Genomic DNA, 15662 nt, shown 5'->3' on the forward strand with positions numbered 1-15662 from the left:
CTCCTGTCAGAGAGGCAGCAAAGACCCCCAGCCTTCCCCAGCACCTTCAACCCAGCCCCCACACCACCCTGGAAGGTGTCATCAGCATCGGCATTTTTCATGACTTCGTTAKAAGTTTCATWAAATTTTTCATTCATAGAATTCAGWGAATTTTTTCATTAAAACTTGGAGCCGGGGAGGTCTCATCCCTTCCCCTTTTTGGGTTAAATCTGGGGGGGTTTGGTGCCCCCCTTTTGGAGCAGTTCTGGGGGGCTCTGTACCCAACCTTTTAGGGTAAATCTGGGGGGCCTGTTGGGGCTGGCACCCCCCTTTTTGGGGCATATTTTGGGGGGATTTGGGAGGGTGTCAGGGGACTGGGGGAGCTCAGGGAGGTTTGGGGGGGTCCAGGGGGGCTCAGGGGGCTGGGGATCTGGAGGGGTTTAAAGGGGGGGTCTAAGGAGGGCCTGGGGGCTCTGGGGGGATTTGGGGGCAATTCTGGGGGGTTCAAAGGGGTTTGGTACCCCCATTTTGGAGGCCAATCCAGGTGGACTGTTGGGGTCAGGGTGGGCTAGTACCCCCCTCTTTTTCAGGCAAATCTGTTGGGGACAAGGGGGGTTTTGCACCCCCCATTTTGGGGAAAATTTGGGGGGTCTGGGGGAGTGTCAAGCCACTCCTTTAGGGACAAATGTCCCTCCAGAACCTCTGCCACACTGGACTGGCCTCACACGCAGCTCAGCACCTCAGGCCATCAGCACTGCTCACCTGGGCAACGGGTTTGGTGGGGATTTTCCAGGAATGGGAACAGAGGGAAGCAGGGGCTGCTCTCACCTTTCCCAGGAATGGGGACAGAGGGAAGCAGGGGCTGCTCTCACCTTTCTCAGGAACACAGAGGGAAGCAGGGGCTGCTCTCACCTTTCCCAGGAACACAGAGGGAAGCAGGGGCTGCTCTCACCTTTCCCAGGAACACAGAGGGAAGGAAGCAGGGGCTGCTCTCACCTTGCTCCTTGACTGAGGCCCTGCTGCCCAGCGCCGAGCGCTCTGCAATCAGCTGGCTTGTGAACGTCATGAACTCCTGCACGCTGTGGGGACACAACCCAGACCCCCTTTAAACCCTTCCACAGTTCCCCACTGCAGCCCCCCTGGACACCCCCAAACTCCTCTGAGCTCCCCCAGCCCCCTGAAGCCCCCCAAACCCCCCTAAATATGCCCCAGAAATGGGGGTGGCAGCCCCTGCAGGCTCCCTGGTGCATTGGGGTAACAAACTCTTCCCCCCCAGTACCCCAAATCTGGGCTGGGGGGCTGCAGCTGAGCAGTTTTCCCTTGGGAAGAGGCTGGACCCTGCACCTCTGCAGAGCAGCACCCCCAAAGACCTCCAGCCACCACCCAGACCCCTCCAGATCTTCCCCAGCCCCACGGGAACACCCACATCCCTCTGGCTGCAGTGACAGTCTTGTGTCCTTGCACTGAACTTGCTTTTTGGGGATTTAAGAGAAAGCAAAAATGCCATTGACCTGGCTCAGCCCAGCCAACATCTGGTGACCAGCTGGACCACAGAATCATGGAAGGGTTTGGGTTGGAAGGCACCTTAAAGACCACCCTCGGCTGACACCTTCTACCACAGTCGCAGAACCATAAAATGCCATAAAATGCCATAAAATACTATAAAATAAATACCATAAAATCCGCTGAGTTGGAAGGGACCCATCAGGATCATCAAGTCCAACCCCTGGCTCTGCACAGAACACCCCAACCATCCAACCCTGTCCAAACACTTCTTGAACTCAGGCTCRGTGCTGTGACCACTGCTCTGGGGAGTGGTCAGTGCCCATTGGGGGAAAAGCCTTTTCCAAGCTAAACCTCTCCTGACACAGCTCCAGCCATTCCCTCGGGTCCTGGCACTGGTCACAGAGAGCAGAGATCAGAGCTGCAGAGTGAAGAGCACAATAAGATCTCCCTTCAGTCAGCTGAACACACCTCCTGCCCTCAGATGCTCCTCACATGGCCCCTCCAGACRCTTCCCCATCCTTGTGACCGCCTTTGAATGCTCTCCAAATGTCTTTTTTCATAGTGCTGTGCCCAAAACTGCCCCAGGATTCAAGGTGAGGCCACCCCAGCACAGAGAACAGCAGGACAATCCCTCCCAGGGCTGTCCCTCCTGGCTGAYTCAGATCCAGCAGAACACGGAGCAGAATCCCCAGGATCCTTCCTGCAGCTGCTCTCCAGCCTCTCGTTCCTCAATCCACACACACAGCCCATYCCAGGTGCAGAATCCAGCACTTTCCCTTGTTAAACTCCACACAGTTGCTGATTGCCCATCTCTGATTTGTCCAGGACTCTCTGCAGGGCTTCTCTGCCCTTGAGGGATTTCCACAGCTCCACCCAATTCAGTGTCAGCAGCAAATTTCCTCAGGATTCGTTGGAGTTGTGAATCCAGGTCATTAATGAAGATGTTGAAGACCACAGGACTGAGGATGGAACCTTGCAGAACCCCACGAAGCCAGTGCCAGGCTGATGTCACCCCAGTCACTGTCACTCTCTGGCCTGAACTGAACCATCCCATGATGTATTTATTTATCCAGACAGATCCTGAGACAGGCAGTACCAAAAGCTGTGCTGAAGTGCAAAARGATTCCATCTATTGGCTTTCTTGGACCAACCAGGTGGGGGTTAGAATAAAATCAGGTTCAAGAAGCAGGATTTGCACCTCCTGAAGCTGTGCTGGCTGTGACTGAYGACTGCATTGTCCTCCAGGTGTTTTTCAATACCTTGAGAATAATCTTTTCCATGATTTTATCGGTGAAGTGAGATTGACAGGCCTGTGGTTTCCAGGGTCCTCCTGACTGCCCTTTTTGAAGATCAGAACATGATCTGATSTGGCCTTGAACACTTCCCAGGGATTCAGCATCCACAGCCTCTTCTCTGGGCAAACTGTGCCGGGGCCTCACAACCCTCAGAGGGAATAATTTCTTCCCAATGTCCAGCCCTGACCTCTGTCCATGGGATATTTGTCCAYTCTTCCCTGTCCTTAGAATCACAGAATCATTTAGGTTGGAAAAGATGGCCAAGATCATCAAATCCAACCCTGTCACCCAGACCAGAGAACTGAATGTCACGTCCAGCTGTTCCTCGTGAACACATCCAGGGATGGCGTCTCCACCACCTCCCTGAGCAGTCAATTCTGATGTCTGACCACTCCCTCCATGGAAAAAATCCTYCTGGTGTCCAACCTGAATCTCCCCCAGCCCAGCCTGAGGCCGTTCCCTCTCCTCCTGTCCCTGTTCCCTGGAGCAGAGCCCGACTCCCTGGCTGTCCCCTCCTGTCAGGGAGTTGTGCAGAGCCACAAGGTCCCCCCTGATCCCCCTTTGCTCCAGGCTGAGCCCTTTCCCAGCTGCTCCTGGTGCTCCAGCCCCTTCCTCAGCTCCCTCCCTGTCTCTGGACATGCTCCAGCCCCTCAATGTCCTTCTTGCCATGCGGGGCCCAGAGCTGGACACGGCACTCAGAGAGCCTTGGCAGTGCCAGCACAGAGGATGGTCACTGTCCTGGGGCTGTGGCTACACCAAGGCTGGTACAGGCCAGGTGTCTTTGSCTCCTTGCACACCTGAGCTCATGTCCAGCTGCTGCTGACCAGGAGCACCAGGTTCTTTCCCAGCTTTCCAGCCGTTCTGCTCCCAGCCTGAAGTGCTGTGTGCTGTTGTTGTGGCCCAACAGGACCCAGCACTGACTCTCACAGCACTGGCATTTGCCCATCAATCCAACCTGTCACCTCATGCTTGTGAACAAAGTCCCTCTCCAGCTCTCCTGGAGCCCCTTTAGGCACTAAAAGTGACACTAAAGTGTCCCTATGTCCTTCCCTTGTCCAGGTGAGCACCCCCAGCTCTCCCAGCCTGGCCCCAGAGCAGAGGGGCTCCAGCCCTGGAGCATCTCCACAGCCTCCTCTGGATTTGTTCCAGCAGCTCCACCTCCCTCTGATGTCAGAGCCAGAGTTTAAGGCAGCTCTGCAGGTGAGGTCTCACCTGAGCAGGTCACAGGCAGAACTCACCCTGCTCACACAGGGGATGAGCCCAGGGATGTCCACCCCATCCCAGGGGGATGTTTGACCCCATCCCAGGGGGATGTCTGACCCCACAGGCACCCAGCCACTACTGTGAGTCAAAGTTAAGGAATACCCTTAACCCAGACTTGCTCCAAGTTTGGAAAACATTCCTGAGGCTCAGACCTGTCCAACAGGCTCCTCAATGATCCTTCCTCACCCCACAGAAAAGGAAAAGAGGCCAGACATAAGAGCAAGAATAAAATAAAAAACACCACATCATGGGCATGCTGGGATCAGCCAGTGTGAGGCAGCACATTCCCCAGTTYAGCTGGAAAATCCCAGGATTGGATATTGGTCAGGGGTCAGAGCTTGCCAAACACCAGAAATGGGACAGCTCCTGCCTGGGAGGTGACACAGTGCCAAGGAAATGTCACCGGACACAGACCTTGGTGTGGCAAAGACTGTGGTTTTCTGACATGGTCAGAAGCAATTCCAGAGGGGAAATTGCCTCTCAGAGTTTACACAWCCCCTGGAGGGGGCTGTGCTCCTCCCAGCCCAGACTGAGCTCCACAGAGACTCCAGACTGCCAGGGTTTCAGGMACTGCACAGGGAACTCCAGCCCAAGGATTTCTGAACATTCTGAACATTTCTGCTGCGGCAGAGAGGGAGCCTGGACACCTTCCTCCTAGTCTAGGATCTGCTAGATCCCCCACCGTTTCATATTTAGGTTGGAAAAAACATTTAAGATCAAAAGACATYTAAGATCATTGAGTCCAACCAWAAGYCAATTACATCCCAATYTKCATCTTCTTCAAGGACACCTCTCCCWMTAGGAATCTTATTTCCAGTATTCCTGAAGGAACTGCYCACTGAAGGCTTCATTCTGCCTTCCTGACCCTGTCAAATTCCTTGGCAGGTGCTCAGCAGACATGAGGCACCAGCACAGCCCAGCCCTGTGCTCCTGCCCAGCAGGTTCCACAGCTCCCCAGTGCCACAGCTTTGTTTATCCCAGATCCAACCCTTCAACCCAACTCTCTGGGAACTCCACAGCCTCAAAAAAACAAAAAAAATAAAATGGACCTGAAGCATTTTAACCCAAACTTGAGCCAAGCACACGTTAAACATCACACCCGGGCCAAGCTCTTGCAAGACTGACAAGCATGGACCACCCCCCTTTTCCCAAAATCCCAGACTTTCCTTTCAGCAAAGGCACAGCCCACTATGGGGGAAGCCCACAGCAAAACCACACGGAGAATTTTCTCAGGATTTGGGAAAAACAAGAGCTGCAGCTACAGAGTGTTTTGGGATTGGAGCTGATGTCACATGCTGGCACCGCTCCACATCCCACTCGCACATTTGGCTAAGAAAAAGCTTTTTAAGACAGTCTTTACTTCAGTTCTTCCCCTTTATCCCTGGAATTACCAAGCCAAATATGCCTGAGGCTTCATAAAACCTTGGCATGGAAAATTTGGGTCCCAGAGGAATTTCCTAACTCCTTTACCATTTGAAGCAGCAAGGAAACCTTGGCTATTCCACAGGATGTTCCTGCTTTGTTTCACAGCTTCAGGAAGCTCTCAGGAGCTGCCAAGAGCTCCCTGATCCAGGGCACAACCAGCTCACCTGAAGCCATTGGTTTCACCTGAGCAGGGTTTTGTGGGCTGGGAAAAGCTTCAACTGAATCCAAACAATCCACGGGCACCAGGATCCAGGCGAGTCCTGTCAGCCTGGCACAGCTGATGGGGAAGAGCTGACCCCACTCCCAGGACATTCCCTGTGCCCTGATCTCATTACCTGGCTGCACTGGAGGAATTGTGGAGTCAGAGCTCATCTCCTGCTGGCCAGGGCTCCAGGAGTTTCACTCCATTCCTGAGGCTGAGCCATCRCTCCAAGTGCTGCAGCAAGTCACAGCTCCCCAGTGAGTGGCTCTCAGGAAAAGCCTTTCACTGCTGCCACTGCAGCTCTGCCCAGTGGGACAGAAAACCTCCCAAAAGCTTCTGCTTCCCSTCCCCAAGGTCCTGTCTGAGCCACAAGCCAGCCTCCAGCACACAGGAGCAATTCCTTCTCCCCAAGCCCCCTCCAAAGGTTCCAGCCGCCTGGCACCCACCTGGATCTCTGAAAGAAGTTGAAGGTGGACACATCATAAGCAGCTTTGAGCAAATGCACTTTGGRGTCACCTTTGTAAAGGACACTTAGGCTGTAGAGCCTCATGGCGGCGGCTCCGTCGGCCTGGGGGCAAAGGAAGGGTTGAGGCTGAGGCCATGCAGGGGCCAGGACACYCCCACACCTCTCTCTGCCTGGGGATCCCCCCAAACCCTCCTTCCGTTCCTTAAATACCATCCCAGGCAGCCAGAACAGCCCTGACACCCAGAGTTCAGCCTGACACCACCTGACCCAGCCAGGCCTCCCCATCCCATCCCATCCCATCCCATCCCATCCCATCCCATCCCATCCCATCCCATCCCATCCCATCCTAACCAACCTTCAACCTTCCCAGCTGTCCCAGCATAACCCAGCTCCCACCCCAGTATAAACCAGTAAAATCCAGTCCTTCCATGCAGTGTAACGCGGCCACGCCTCAGTATAACCCACTACAAACCGGCCGCCGGTAAACCCCGCCAGCCCAGCCCCGCCTTCCCCTATACAGCCCATCTCCCGCCGTAATGACTCAGTACAGCCCGGTTTCCCCTGTAATGACTCAGTACAGCCCCAGTTCCCTCCAGCACAGCCCCGTTCCCCGCCGCCAGCCCCCAGCCCGCCCCGGTACCGGCGCTGCGGTCGCAGCTCCACACAAGCAGCTGCCGACGGGGCGATGGCCAGCCCCCAGCCCGCCCCGGTACCGGCGCTGCGGTCGCAGCTCCACACAAGCAGCTGCCGACGGGGCGATGGCTGCGACCCGGAAGTGGAATGGCGGCGGCCGGAAGAGCCCCGGGCACTGCCACGGGATTCCTCCCGCCCCGCGCACGCGCCGGGAGAGCCCCGCCCCCTCGGGCTTTCTGACCAATCATCGCCCGAGTTCCTTCTCCCCGCCCTCAGCCCGGGGGACCAATCAGCGCCGCGCTGGCGTCGCGGGGCAGAGGTTGTTCCTCAGGTGGGCCAGCAGGGGGCGCTGTACCCGAGAGGCGGGGCGAGGGGCGGGGCCTCTGTGGGGCGGGGCCTCTGTGGGGCGGGGCCTGATCACCTCTGTGGGGCGGGATTCCTCTGTGGGGTGAGGACCCCTGGAGGGGCGGGCTCCATGAGCCGGGAGCCCTCTGTGGGGTGGAGACCCCTGAAAGGGCGGGCTCCGTGAGCCGGGACCCCTCTGTGGGGTGGAGACCCCTGAAAGGGCGGGCTCCGTGAGCCGGGACCCCTCTGTGGGGCGGGGGTCTCTCTGTGGGGTGAGGAGCCTTGGAGGGGCGGGCTCCGTGAGCCGGGACCCCTCTGTGGGGCGGGGGTCTCTCTGTGGGGTTAGGAGCCCTGGAGGGGCGGGCTCAGTGAGCCGGGACCCTTCTGTCCGACGGGGGTTCTCTGTGAGGGGTGAGGACCCCTGAAAGGGCGGGCTCCGTGAGCCGGGACCCCTCTGTAAGGCCGGGGACTCTCTGTGGGGTGAGGGCCCCTGGAGGGGCGGGCTCCGTGAGCCGGGACCCCTCTGTGGGACGGGGGTCTCTCTGTGAGGTGGAGACCCCTGTAGGGGTGGGCTTTGTGGGCCTGGGAGCCCTCTGTAGGACGGGTCCCTGTGTGGGGTAAGGATCCCTCTGTGGGATGGGATCCCCCCACGTGTGCAGGCCTCTTCCTATTGTGTTGTGACCCTCTCTAAGGAGGGCCCCTCACGGGAAACAGCTTCCCCCGGGTGCTGGGGGATGCTTTGGGGAGTGGGGACCCTTCCCTGGGGCTGTTCTGCCCCTGGTTGGGTTCCCCTCCATGGTGGGAGTGCATTGATGAGGGGTGGGTGAGCTCCCCAAGGGTTTTGGAGCCCTCAGAGCAGTGAGGACTGTTCTCTGGGTGGGTACCAGCACAGGGGCAGGGCTGCCCAAGCCCTGCTGTGCCCCATGGTGCCTCCTGCACAGGGGGCAGGTGAGGTCCTGTGGGGTGGCCCTGTATCCCCTAGGCCCTGCTCCAACACCCACAAACCCTCTGCCCTCCCCTGAGGCCCCTCAGTCCCCCACGGAGTTCCTTGTTCCCCTGTGGGGGACACGCATGGCACCCCCAAACCCTTTGTGTTCCCTAGAGCCCCTCAGTCCCCCATGGGGCCATCACCCCTGACACCCATCCAAGGCTTTTCAGGGACCCTCCCCAGCTCTGTGTCCAAGGAGATGCTGCCACAGACCAACACCAGGAGGTTYTGGGGTCCACCCATGACCAGGGGTGCTCTTCATCCCATTTGGACCTCTATAGTCCCCTATTTCCACAACACTGGGTGGATGACACTGCTCAGGGGGTAATGGGGATTGCCACATCCCCGTCCTCAAATCCAGCACCCATCCCCAATCTGTTGCGATGCCTGCCGTCAATCCCAGCACCGWGGGATGCTCTCCCATCCTGGGAGCTCGGAGCATTTCCCAGTGGCCCTCACCCCTCTGCGGGTGTCTGTRGGCCGTGCTGTGTCCGCAGTCTCCATGGGAGCACGCCGGTTGCCAAGCCGGCCAGTGGAGTGCTTGCCACCACCATCGAGCCGTTGGTATGACAACGGGGACACGGGTGACCCGGGGCGTGGTGCTTCGCCGGACGGGGCCAGCGGCCCCTGCGGGGAGGGTCCTGGCCGAGCCTCACTGACGCACCAGGGGGTCCCCACAGGCTGCCAGAATCCMCTGCATTGGGCTGGGACCCCCACGCCAACACCAGCCCGGGAATTTATCSACACATTAAGGAAGCAAGCAGGAGAGCGTGAGCAGAACCCCCCTGGAGCCAAGGATGAGGGGTGACGGGGCTGATCCAGCCAGGGCCCCAGGCCCTGCTCCCTGCCCCTCCGTTTGAGGTCTGGGGGCATCAGGACCCCCTCAGCGGGTGCTGGACTGGAGCGTCAGATGAGATAACGCAGCGAAAGTGGAGCATCTGCGTGCGGAGCGAGGTGTGGAGCAAGGGACGGAGCAGCCCAGCRCCTGCCGGACACCCTCCAGGACACGGCAGGGGGCTCCCCCAGGCCAGGCACCACGGTGGGGGCACAGGGGCTGAGGGGGGCACGGCTTGGCCCGCAGCCCACCCCACCCCACCGGCTGCCCCCATGCTGGATCACCGAGCCAGGATGGAGAGCAGCAGGAAGGAGAAGGTGAGGCCGCTGCCAGGGCAATGCTGCGGGGCCGGGGGGTGCGCAGTGGGTGTGGGGAACAGTGTGGATCCTGGCTGGGGTTCCAGCCTCCCCTGGAGCCAGCAGCCAGGTTCTCCCAGCATTTCCCGAGGTTCCAACAGAGGTRGCCAGGAGGATGGCTGGCAGGCAGGACACCAGTTCCCAGGCAACCTGGGGGCAGCCCAGCATGCCCCAGGGGGGTCCCCATCCCTGAGGTCACCCCCCAGCACAGCACAGGCCCCACAGCACTGAGGRCTAATGATGGAGCTGGGAGCATTAGTGGGATGCTCTGCTGGGCTGGGATGCTCCCACCATCCCAACATCGCCCTGAGCATCTTGCAGCCATGCAGCTGCATCCCCAGGGTGAGATAGGGCCTGTCACCTCCTTCAGCAGGCTGTCATTGTTGTCACCAAGGCACCCAGCAGGATGGCACACAGCTCATCCCCAGTCAAACACCAGTTGTTTGTGAGAAGCATCCTCTCCCTGACAGATTGAGCTCATGGGGCCATGGGTGAGGGCTGTGGAGACATTYCCTGCTGCCAGCTGGGACACTGAGGGGACATCAAGGGAACACTCAGGGGACTCGCCACATGCTGGACCAGCAAGGATGGGTGTCACCGGCCACTGCAGTCRGTGGCCAGACAGTTCCCAGCTCCATCTCTTTTGGGGGATGCACTGGAGCACACCATCTCCGTGGGAAACTGAGAGCCAGATAACATCATGCAGGAAGAGCCAAATCCTGCCAGAGAAGAGCCAAACCCATGGTTTTGAAGACAAGTSAAGAGATGAGTAGTGCTGAGATGCAAAAAACATTGGAGAAATAAAATTTGGACTCCTGGGTGCCAGTCTTGGGACAGGGACCCTCCAGCCGTGACAAAACTGGTGCTCCCATGCCAAGTGGTGCCGTGGAATGGATTAGCACTGAATGTTTTCAGCCAACAACCCAGAGGAGATGATCAAATCCAGCTCCATGCTTTTCCTGGCAGGATTTTTCCAATCATCCTATGCCAAATGCTTTCTGGATCACGGAGAGTCTCACTGCAGGGCTGCCATGGGTGCCYGGCCCGGTTTTGGGGTGTCCGGCGATGTCCCTGACCCAGTGGGTCTGTGCTGCAGCTGTGTCTCTTGGGGTCTTGTCTCCCAGCACATGGGGGTCCAGGGCTAAAGGAGCCCCCAGCACTCAGGACCAGGATGGAGAGGGGAAATGCAGGGGTGCCGGAATCATGCCAGGATCATGCTGGGGTGCCAGGATCCCACCCAGCTGTGGGTGATGGCTGAGACCACAGAAGATCYGCAGGGCCTCAGATATTTGGACTGAGCCCCCCATTGTGGGACGGGTGATGTGCCAGGATGGAGGGCAGCTGGACTGAGTCGAGGCAAAGGGTGCCCCCAATGCTGGGATGCTCCCACCAAACGCTTTACTGAGCCCCCTACCCCAAAGCCTGTCAGGAAACAGCAGCAGCCTCGAGGCAAACACCTGTGTGCCGGTGAGAGCATTGGAGCCTACCCGGAGCCCGGTGACTAATGAGCCCTAATGCTGCCGGCTGCAGCTGGYGGAGGAGTGCCGGCTCCAGCTCCATCTGACAGCCGGGGCACCTGGCCCCAGCTCTGCCGGCTAATGGAGCCTGCRCCGAGCCCGGGGTTGCTACGGAAAGGATAAACACGGATCCTGCTTGCCAGGTGCTTCCCTGGAGTGGGCYCTGCGACTCTCCCTGGCAGCCAGGCAAGGCAGCAATCCCCGAGAATATTCCTGCCTGCCTGCCCTCTGCCCATATTAGCCCCACATTTGATGGGTRTATCCCACTGATTCCCAGTGGGATACAGGGAGAAGGATGCTCCCASGAGAATGAGGAAAACACACCAGCATCTTCATCATAAAAGAATCCCAAATCCTGGGTGGGAGATGCTGTGCTCCTCAATGGCATGGCCAGAAGCACTTCTTGCTGGGAATGACCCTGGGATTCATCAGGATGGAATATCCCAGGTCACTGCTGGAATACTGCTGGCTTGTACACAACCATCTAAAAAATTCAGCTGGGTGACAAAGATGGCAGAACCCTGGTGCCAACCCTGGTCCCTAGGGAGCCCGGAGCTGACTGTGGTGTCCTGCAGGCAGCACCAGAAGGRGACTTGGTGCCTTGTGACGGTCCTATGGTGTGTCTGTTCAGTTGGAGGAGAATAGCAGAGAGATGGGATAAGGCATTTCAGGGTGTTCATGTGCCAATAGGGGAAACTAGGGCTGGGAGAAGGGAAATACAGCTATTTCTTGCAGTTCAGACCCCTTGCATCTGATATCCCTTGTCCCTGGCTGATGCTGGGTTGTGTGCAGGTGGAGCAGATCCTGTCGGAGTTCCGGCTGAAGGAGGAGGATCTGAAGAAAGTGATGCACCGGATGCAGAAGGAGATGGACCGAGGGCTCAAGCTGGAGACACATGAGGAAGCCTCTGTCAAAATGCTGCCCACCTATGTCCGCTCCACCCCTGAGGGCTCTGGTACAGTGTCACTTCYGGTCCCTTGTGTGTCACCCCCTCCCTGGACCCCATCAAGTTGCATRTGGAAGGCTGAGCCTACGTGGAGCCCATCACCTTCTCCCCCTCTCCCCGGCTTTGCAGAGGTGGGAGATTTCCTGTCACTGGACCTGGGCGGCACCAATTTCCGTGTKATGCTGGTGAAGGTGGGCGAAGGGGAGGAGGGGCAGTGGAAAGTGAAGACGAAGCACCAGATGTATTCCATCCCGGAGGATGCCATGACTGGGACAGCTGAGATGGTCAGTGGCGCACACGGGGCATCCCATCCCCTCCCAGTCCCTTTCATTGTGAGTGTGTTTCAGTGGGGGGACACCCCCATCCCTCCAGCCAGCAGAAGCCGGGGGGTGGCCAGGCCTGGGGAGCCCATGGTGGGGACAGTGTCCGTTCAAGGACAGTGGGAGGATGGGGACATCCCTTGGCAAAGGCTGGACCTCCTGTCTTCCAGCTCTTTGACTACATCTCTGAGTGCATCTCCGATTTCCTGGACAAGCACCAGATGAAGCACAAAAAGCTGCCCCTGGGCTTCACCTTCTCCTTCCCYGTGCGGCATGAGGACATTGATAAGGTGAGGGGATGGCCAGACAGCAAGGGCTTAGGGGTCCCCAAGCCTCAGCTACACCCACAGCCCCATTTCTGTCTGACCCCAATTCCAGGGCATCCTCCTGAACTGGACCAAGGGCTTCAAAGCCTCCGGCGCGGAAGGGAACAAYGTGGTGGGGCTGCTGAGGGACGCCATCAAACGGCGAGGGGTGAGGAWCAGACCATGGTGTGGAGACCCCAGCACCCCCAGTCCTCCCTGCAATGGGCCCACTGAAGCTTGGCTGTGCCTGCAACAGGGCCAYKGGAGCYYGGTGTGTCCCCAGGAAGGGACCATKGGGGCACAGCTGTCCCCATGATGGGGCCACAGGAGCCAAGTGTGAATCTGGGCAGGGCTGTTCCATACATGTGCACACACCTGTGCATGACACGTGCCCAGGTCCTCACCCTTGGGGACCATTCACCCCAAACACTCCTGTTGTGGGACAGCCTAACCCCTCATGAGCTCGCAATGGTCCCTGTCCCCAGGACTTCGAGATGGATGTGGTGGCGATGGTGAATGACACGGTGGCCACGATGATCTCCTGCTACTATGAAGATCACCGGTGCGAGGTTGGGATGATTGTGGGTAAGATGCCCCTTCTACAGGGACACGTGGCTGGGGACAGGGAACCATCCTACAGCCCCGCTCCCCTGCTGCTTCCCCTGTTCTTTTGGGGGGACACACCATGGACAGGGGCGTGGCAGTGGCATGCTGCTGAGGTGTCTGGTGGTCGGAGCATCCAATGACATTACCTGACCCCAGCATGGTGGTCGGAGCACTTTGGATGTAGAAAGGGGGTAGTCATTAAAAAGGGCTGGTCCCCACAGGGCTGCCCTCCCCCCAGACTGGCTCTGGTGGCTCTGGCACATCTTCATAGGGATAGGGACCTGTGGAAGGCAGCTGGTGTCACAGAGCCGGATGGTGGGGATGAGTTTGAACCCTGCCAGCTCCATCCCCTGCTCCCTGTAGGGAGCAGCCCCCACCTCCCCCGGCCCCTCACTATCTTTAGTGCCAATCTGGGCTCCACATCCCCTCACCTGGGTAGACACATGCTGGGATGTGTATCAGTTTCTTGGGRTTGGGCTGGCCTCAGCACAGTGCCCAGAGCCCCGAGAACACTGCCACACTGCCATGGGGACAAGTGGCCAGCCAGGGCTGTGGGGACACAGCGGGGGTGGAGAGCAGGAGGGATGTCCATCCCCATCAGTGCAGAAGGACATGCAGCTCCAAGCACAGCCTTAGCCACGATCTCAGTCACTGACTCCTGGTGCTCATGGAGCAGCAGGCACTGGCTGACTGGTTCAGTCAGTTCTTTTACAGTGAAATGAGGTCTAGCATGGWATYATGGAATTGTTTGAGTTGGAAAAGCCTCTAAGGTCATCAAGTTCAACCATTCCCCTGGCACTGTCAAGACCACCACTAACCCATGTCCCCAGGTGCCACATCCACACAGCTGCTAAATCCCCCCAGGGATGGTGACTTCACCACTGCCCTGGGCAGCTGTGCCAGAGCTGGACAACCCTTTCCATTGAAGGAATTTTCCCAATATCCAACAGAAACTTCACTTGGTGCAACTTGAGGCTGTTTCCCTTCTACCCTTGGAGCAACTTAGTCTAGTCAAAGGTGTCTCTGTCCAGGGCAGGATGGTGGAATGAGATGAATTTTAAGGTTGCTTTGAACCCAAATCATTCCATAATTCTATGATTTGATGATTCTATTGCATCCCCAGTTGGGTGGAGTGGGGGTACAGATTTGRGACATATGTAGTAAGTTCCCAACCATCGTTAGTTCTAGCTTTCCTGAAATCACAGAATGGTTTGGATTGGAAGGGACATTAAGGATTATCTGGTTCCATGCCATGGGCAGGGACAGCTTCCACTAGATGAGTTTGTCCAACCTGGCTTGGAACATGCCCAGGGATGGAGCAGCCACAGCTTCTCTAGGAAACCTATATTAGTCCCTACCACCCACACAAGGAAGGATTTCCCTCAGTATCCAATCTAAATTTCCCCTCTTTTAGTCTAAAACCTYCCCCCATGTTCTGGAGCCACCCTTGAAGTGGTGCCAGTCACCAGGTTGAGGAATGTCCCTCAGACTCCATAGGGGTCCCAACCCCTGTCCTGGCACGTGTCTGGACCCTCTGCAGTACTTCCCCATTGCTCCACAAGACTATCCCAGCTTTACCCCAGTTGGAACGGGAGGGCTGTGGCGGGGGTGTCAGCGCTGCCCCCGCCGCCCAGACCCATCCCCAGTTCCCGGCAGGGACAGGCTGTAACGCCTGCTACATGGAGGAGATGCACAACGTGGAGCTGGTGGAGGGCGACGAAGGGCGGATGTGCGTGAACACCGAGTGGGGGGCCTTTGGTGCCTCTGGGGAGCTGGACGAGTTCCTCCTGGAGTACGACCGCGTGGTGGACGAGACCTCACTTAACCCCGGTCAGCAACTGTAAGGAATAGGAGAGATCCAGTTCCTCTGGGCATCCCTCCCATCCCCTGAGCTATGCTGGGCTCAGCTCCCCAGCACGGGCATCCTTCGCCCTGGGCCGTGCCTATGCATGGGAACACATCCAGCAAGGAGGTGGGAAGGAAAGAGGGAGTGCTGTGGGATGTGGACCCTCAAATGCCAGCTCTGATGCCACCCCCTCACCTATGCCCTCCCAGGTACGAGAAGATCATCGGGGGGAAGTACATGGGGGAGATCGTGCGGCTGGTGCTGCTGAAGCTGGTGGATGAGAACCTGCTCTTCAATGGGGAGGCCTCTGAGAAGCTCAAGACCCGCGGGACCTTTGAGACCCGCTTCATGTCCCAGATTGAGAGGTACAAGGCTGGCAGGTGGCACCCTCAAACCAGCCTGCCAGGCTGAATGGCACTGGGARCTCTGTGCTGTCCCTCCACACTGGTCCAGGCATACTGAGGAGTCTRTGTTCCCACTCTGCACTGAGGTGACCCACACGGGGATCCCCCTATTCCACCATCCCATACCAATCTGCTTTGACTGCCTCGTATTGGAGTCCTCTGTCCTGTTACCCCACACCAGCCTGCTCTGACAGTCCACCTTGCAGTCCCCACATCCTGCCACCCAAACCATAATGTCCCATGTCATGGGCCCATCAAGATAAGATATCATGGGCCCATCATCCATACCTGTCTGCTCTGTCCCACATTGTCCCATCACCCCACATTCAGGGTGCTCACTTCCATGTCCCTCTCTCTCATCACCCCCACACCAGCCCTATAAAGCAGCCCCATGTTGGGGTCCCCTATCCCATCACCCCACACCA

At 58.0% G+C, this 15662-nt stretch overlaps 2 protein-coding genes across 2 annotated transcripts in view; one reads left to right on the forward strand and one right to left on the reverse strand.

The window, feature by feature from the left end:
• Positions 1 to 6609, reverse strand: part of YKT6 (YKT6 v-SNARE homolog) — an 11400-nt gene extending 4791 nt beyond the window's left edge. The window contains exons 1-4 of the mRNA XM_057385693.1: positions 6492 to 6609; positions 6117 to 6238; positions 932 to 1058; positions 261 to 265 (exon numbers count right to left, since the gene is read on the reverse strand). Of these exons, the coding sequence (XP_057241676.1) occupies positions 261 to 265; positions 932 to 1058; positions 6117 to 6238; positions 6492 to 6566 (329 nt within the window). The 5' untranslated portion in view covers positions 6567 to 6609. The remainder of the gene's footprint in view (positions 1 to 260; positions 266 to 931; positions 1059 to 6116; positions 6239 to 6491) is intronic.
• Positions 6610 to 9209: 2600 nt separating this feature from the next.
• The window catches only part of GCK (glucokinase), a 7376-nt gene continuing 923 nt past the window's right edge, over positions 9210 to 15662 (forward strand). The window contains exons 1-8 of the mRNA XM_057385701.1: positions 9210 to 9254; positions 11603 to 11765; positions 11886 to 12040; positions 12247 to 12366; positions 12455 to 12550; positions 12867 to 12966; positions 14644 to 14827; positions 15043 to 15198. Coding sequence (XP_057241684.1) covers positions 9210 to 9254; positions 11603 to 11765; positions 11886 to 12040; positions 12247 to 12366; positions 12455 to 12550; positions 12867 to 12966; positions 14644 to 14827; positions 15043 to 15198 — 1019 coding nt within the window. The remainder of the gene's footprint in view (positions 9255 to 11602; positions 11766 to 11885; positions 12041 to 12246; positions 12367 to 12454; positions 12551 to 12866; positions 12967 to 14643; positions 14828 to 15042; positions 15199 to 15662) is intronic.

This window comes from Malurus melanocephalus, unplaced genomic scaffold (assembly GCF_030028575.1).
Source record: "Malurus melanocephalus ecotype Western Australia unplaced genomic scaffold, MMel_1.1 scaffold_856, whole genome shotgun sequence".
Taxonomy (NCBI): domain Eukaryota; kingdom Metazoa; phylum Chordata; class Aves; order Passeriformes; family Maluridae; genus Malurus; species Malurus melanocephalus.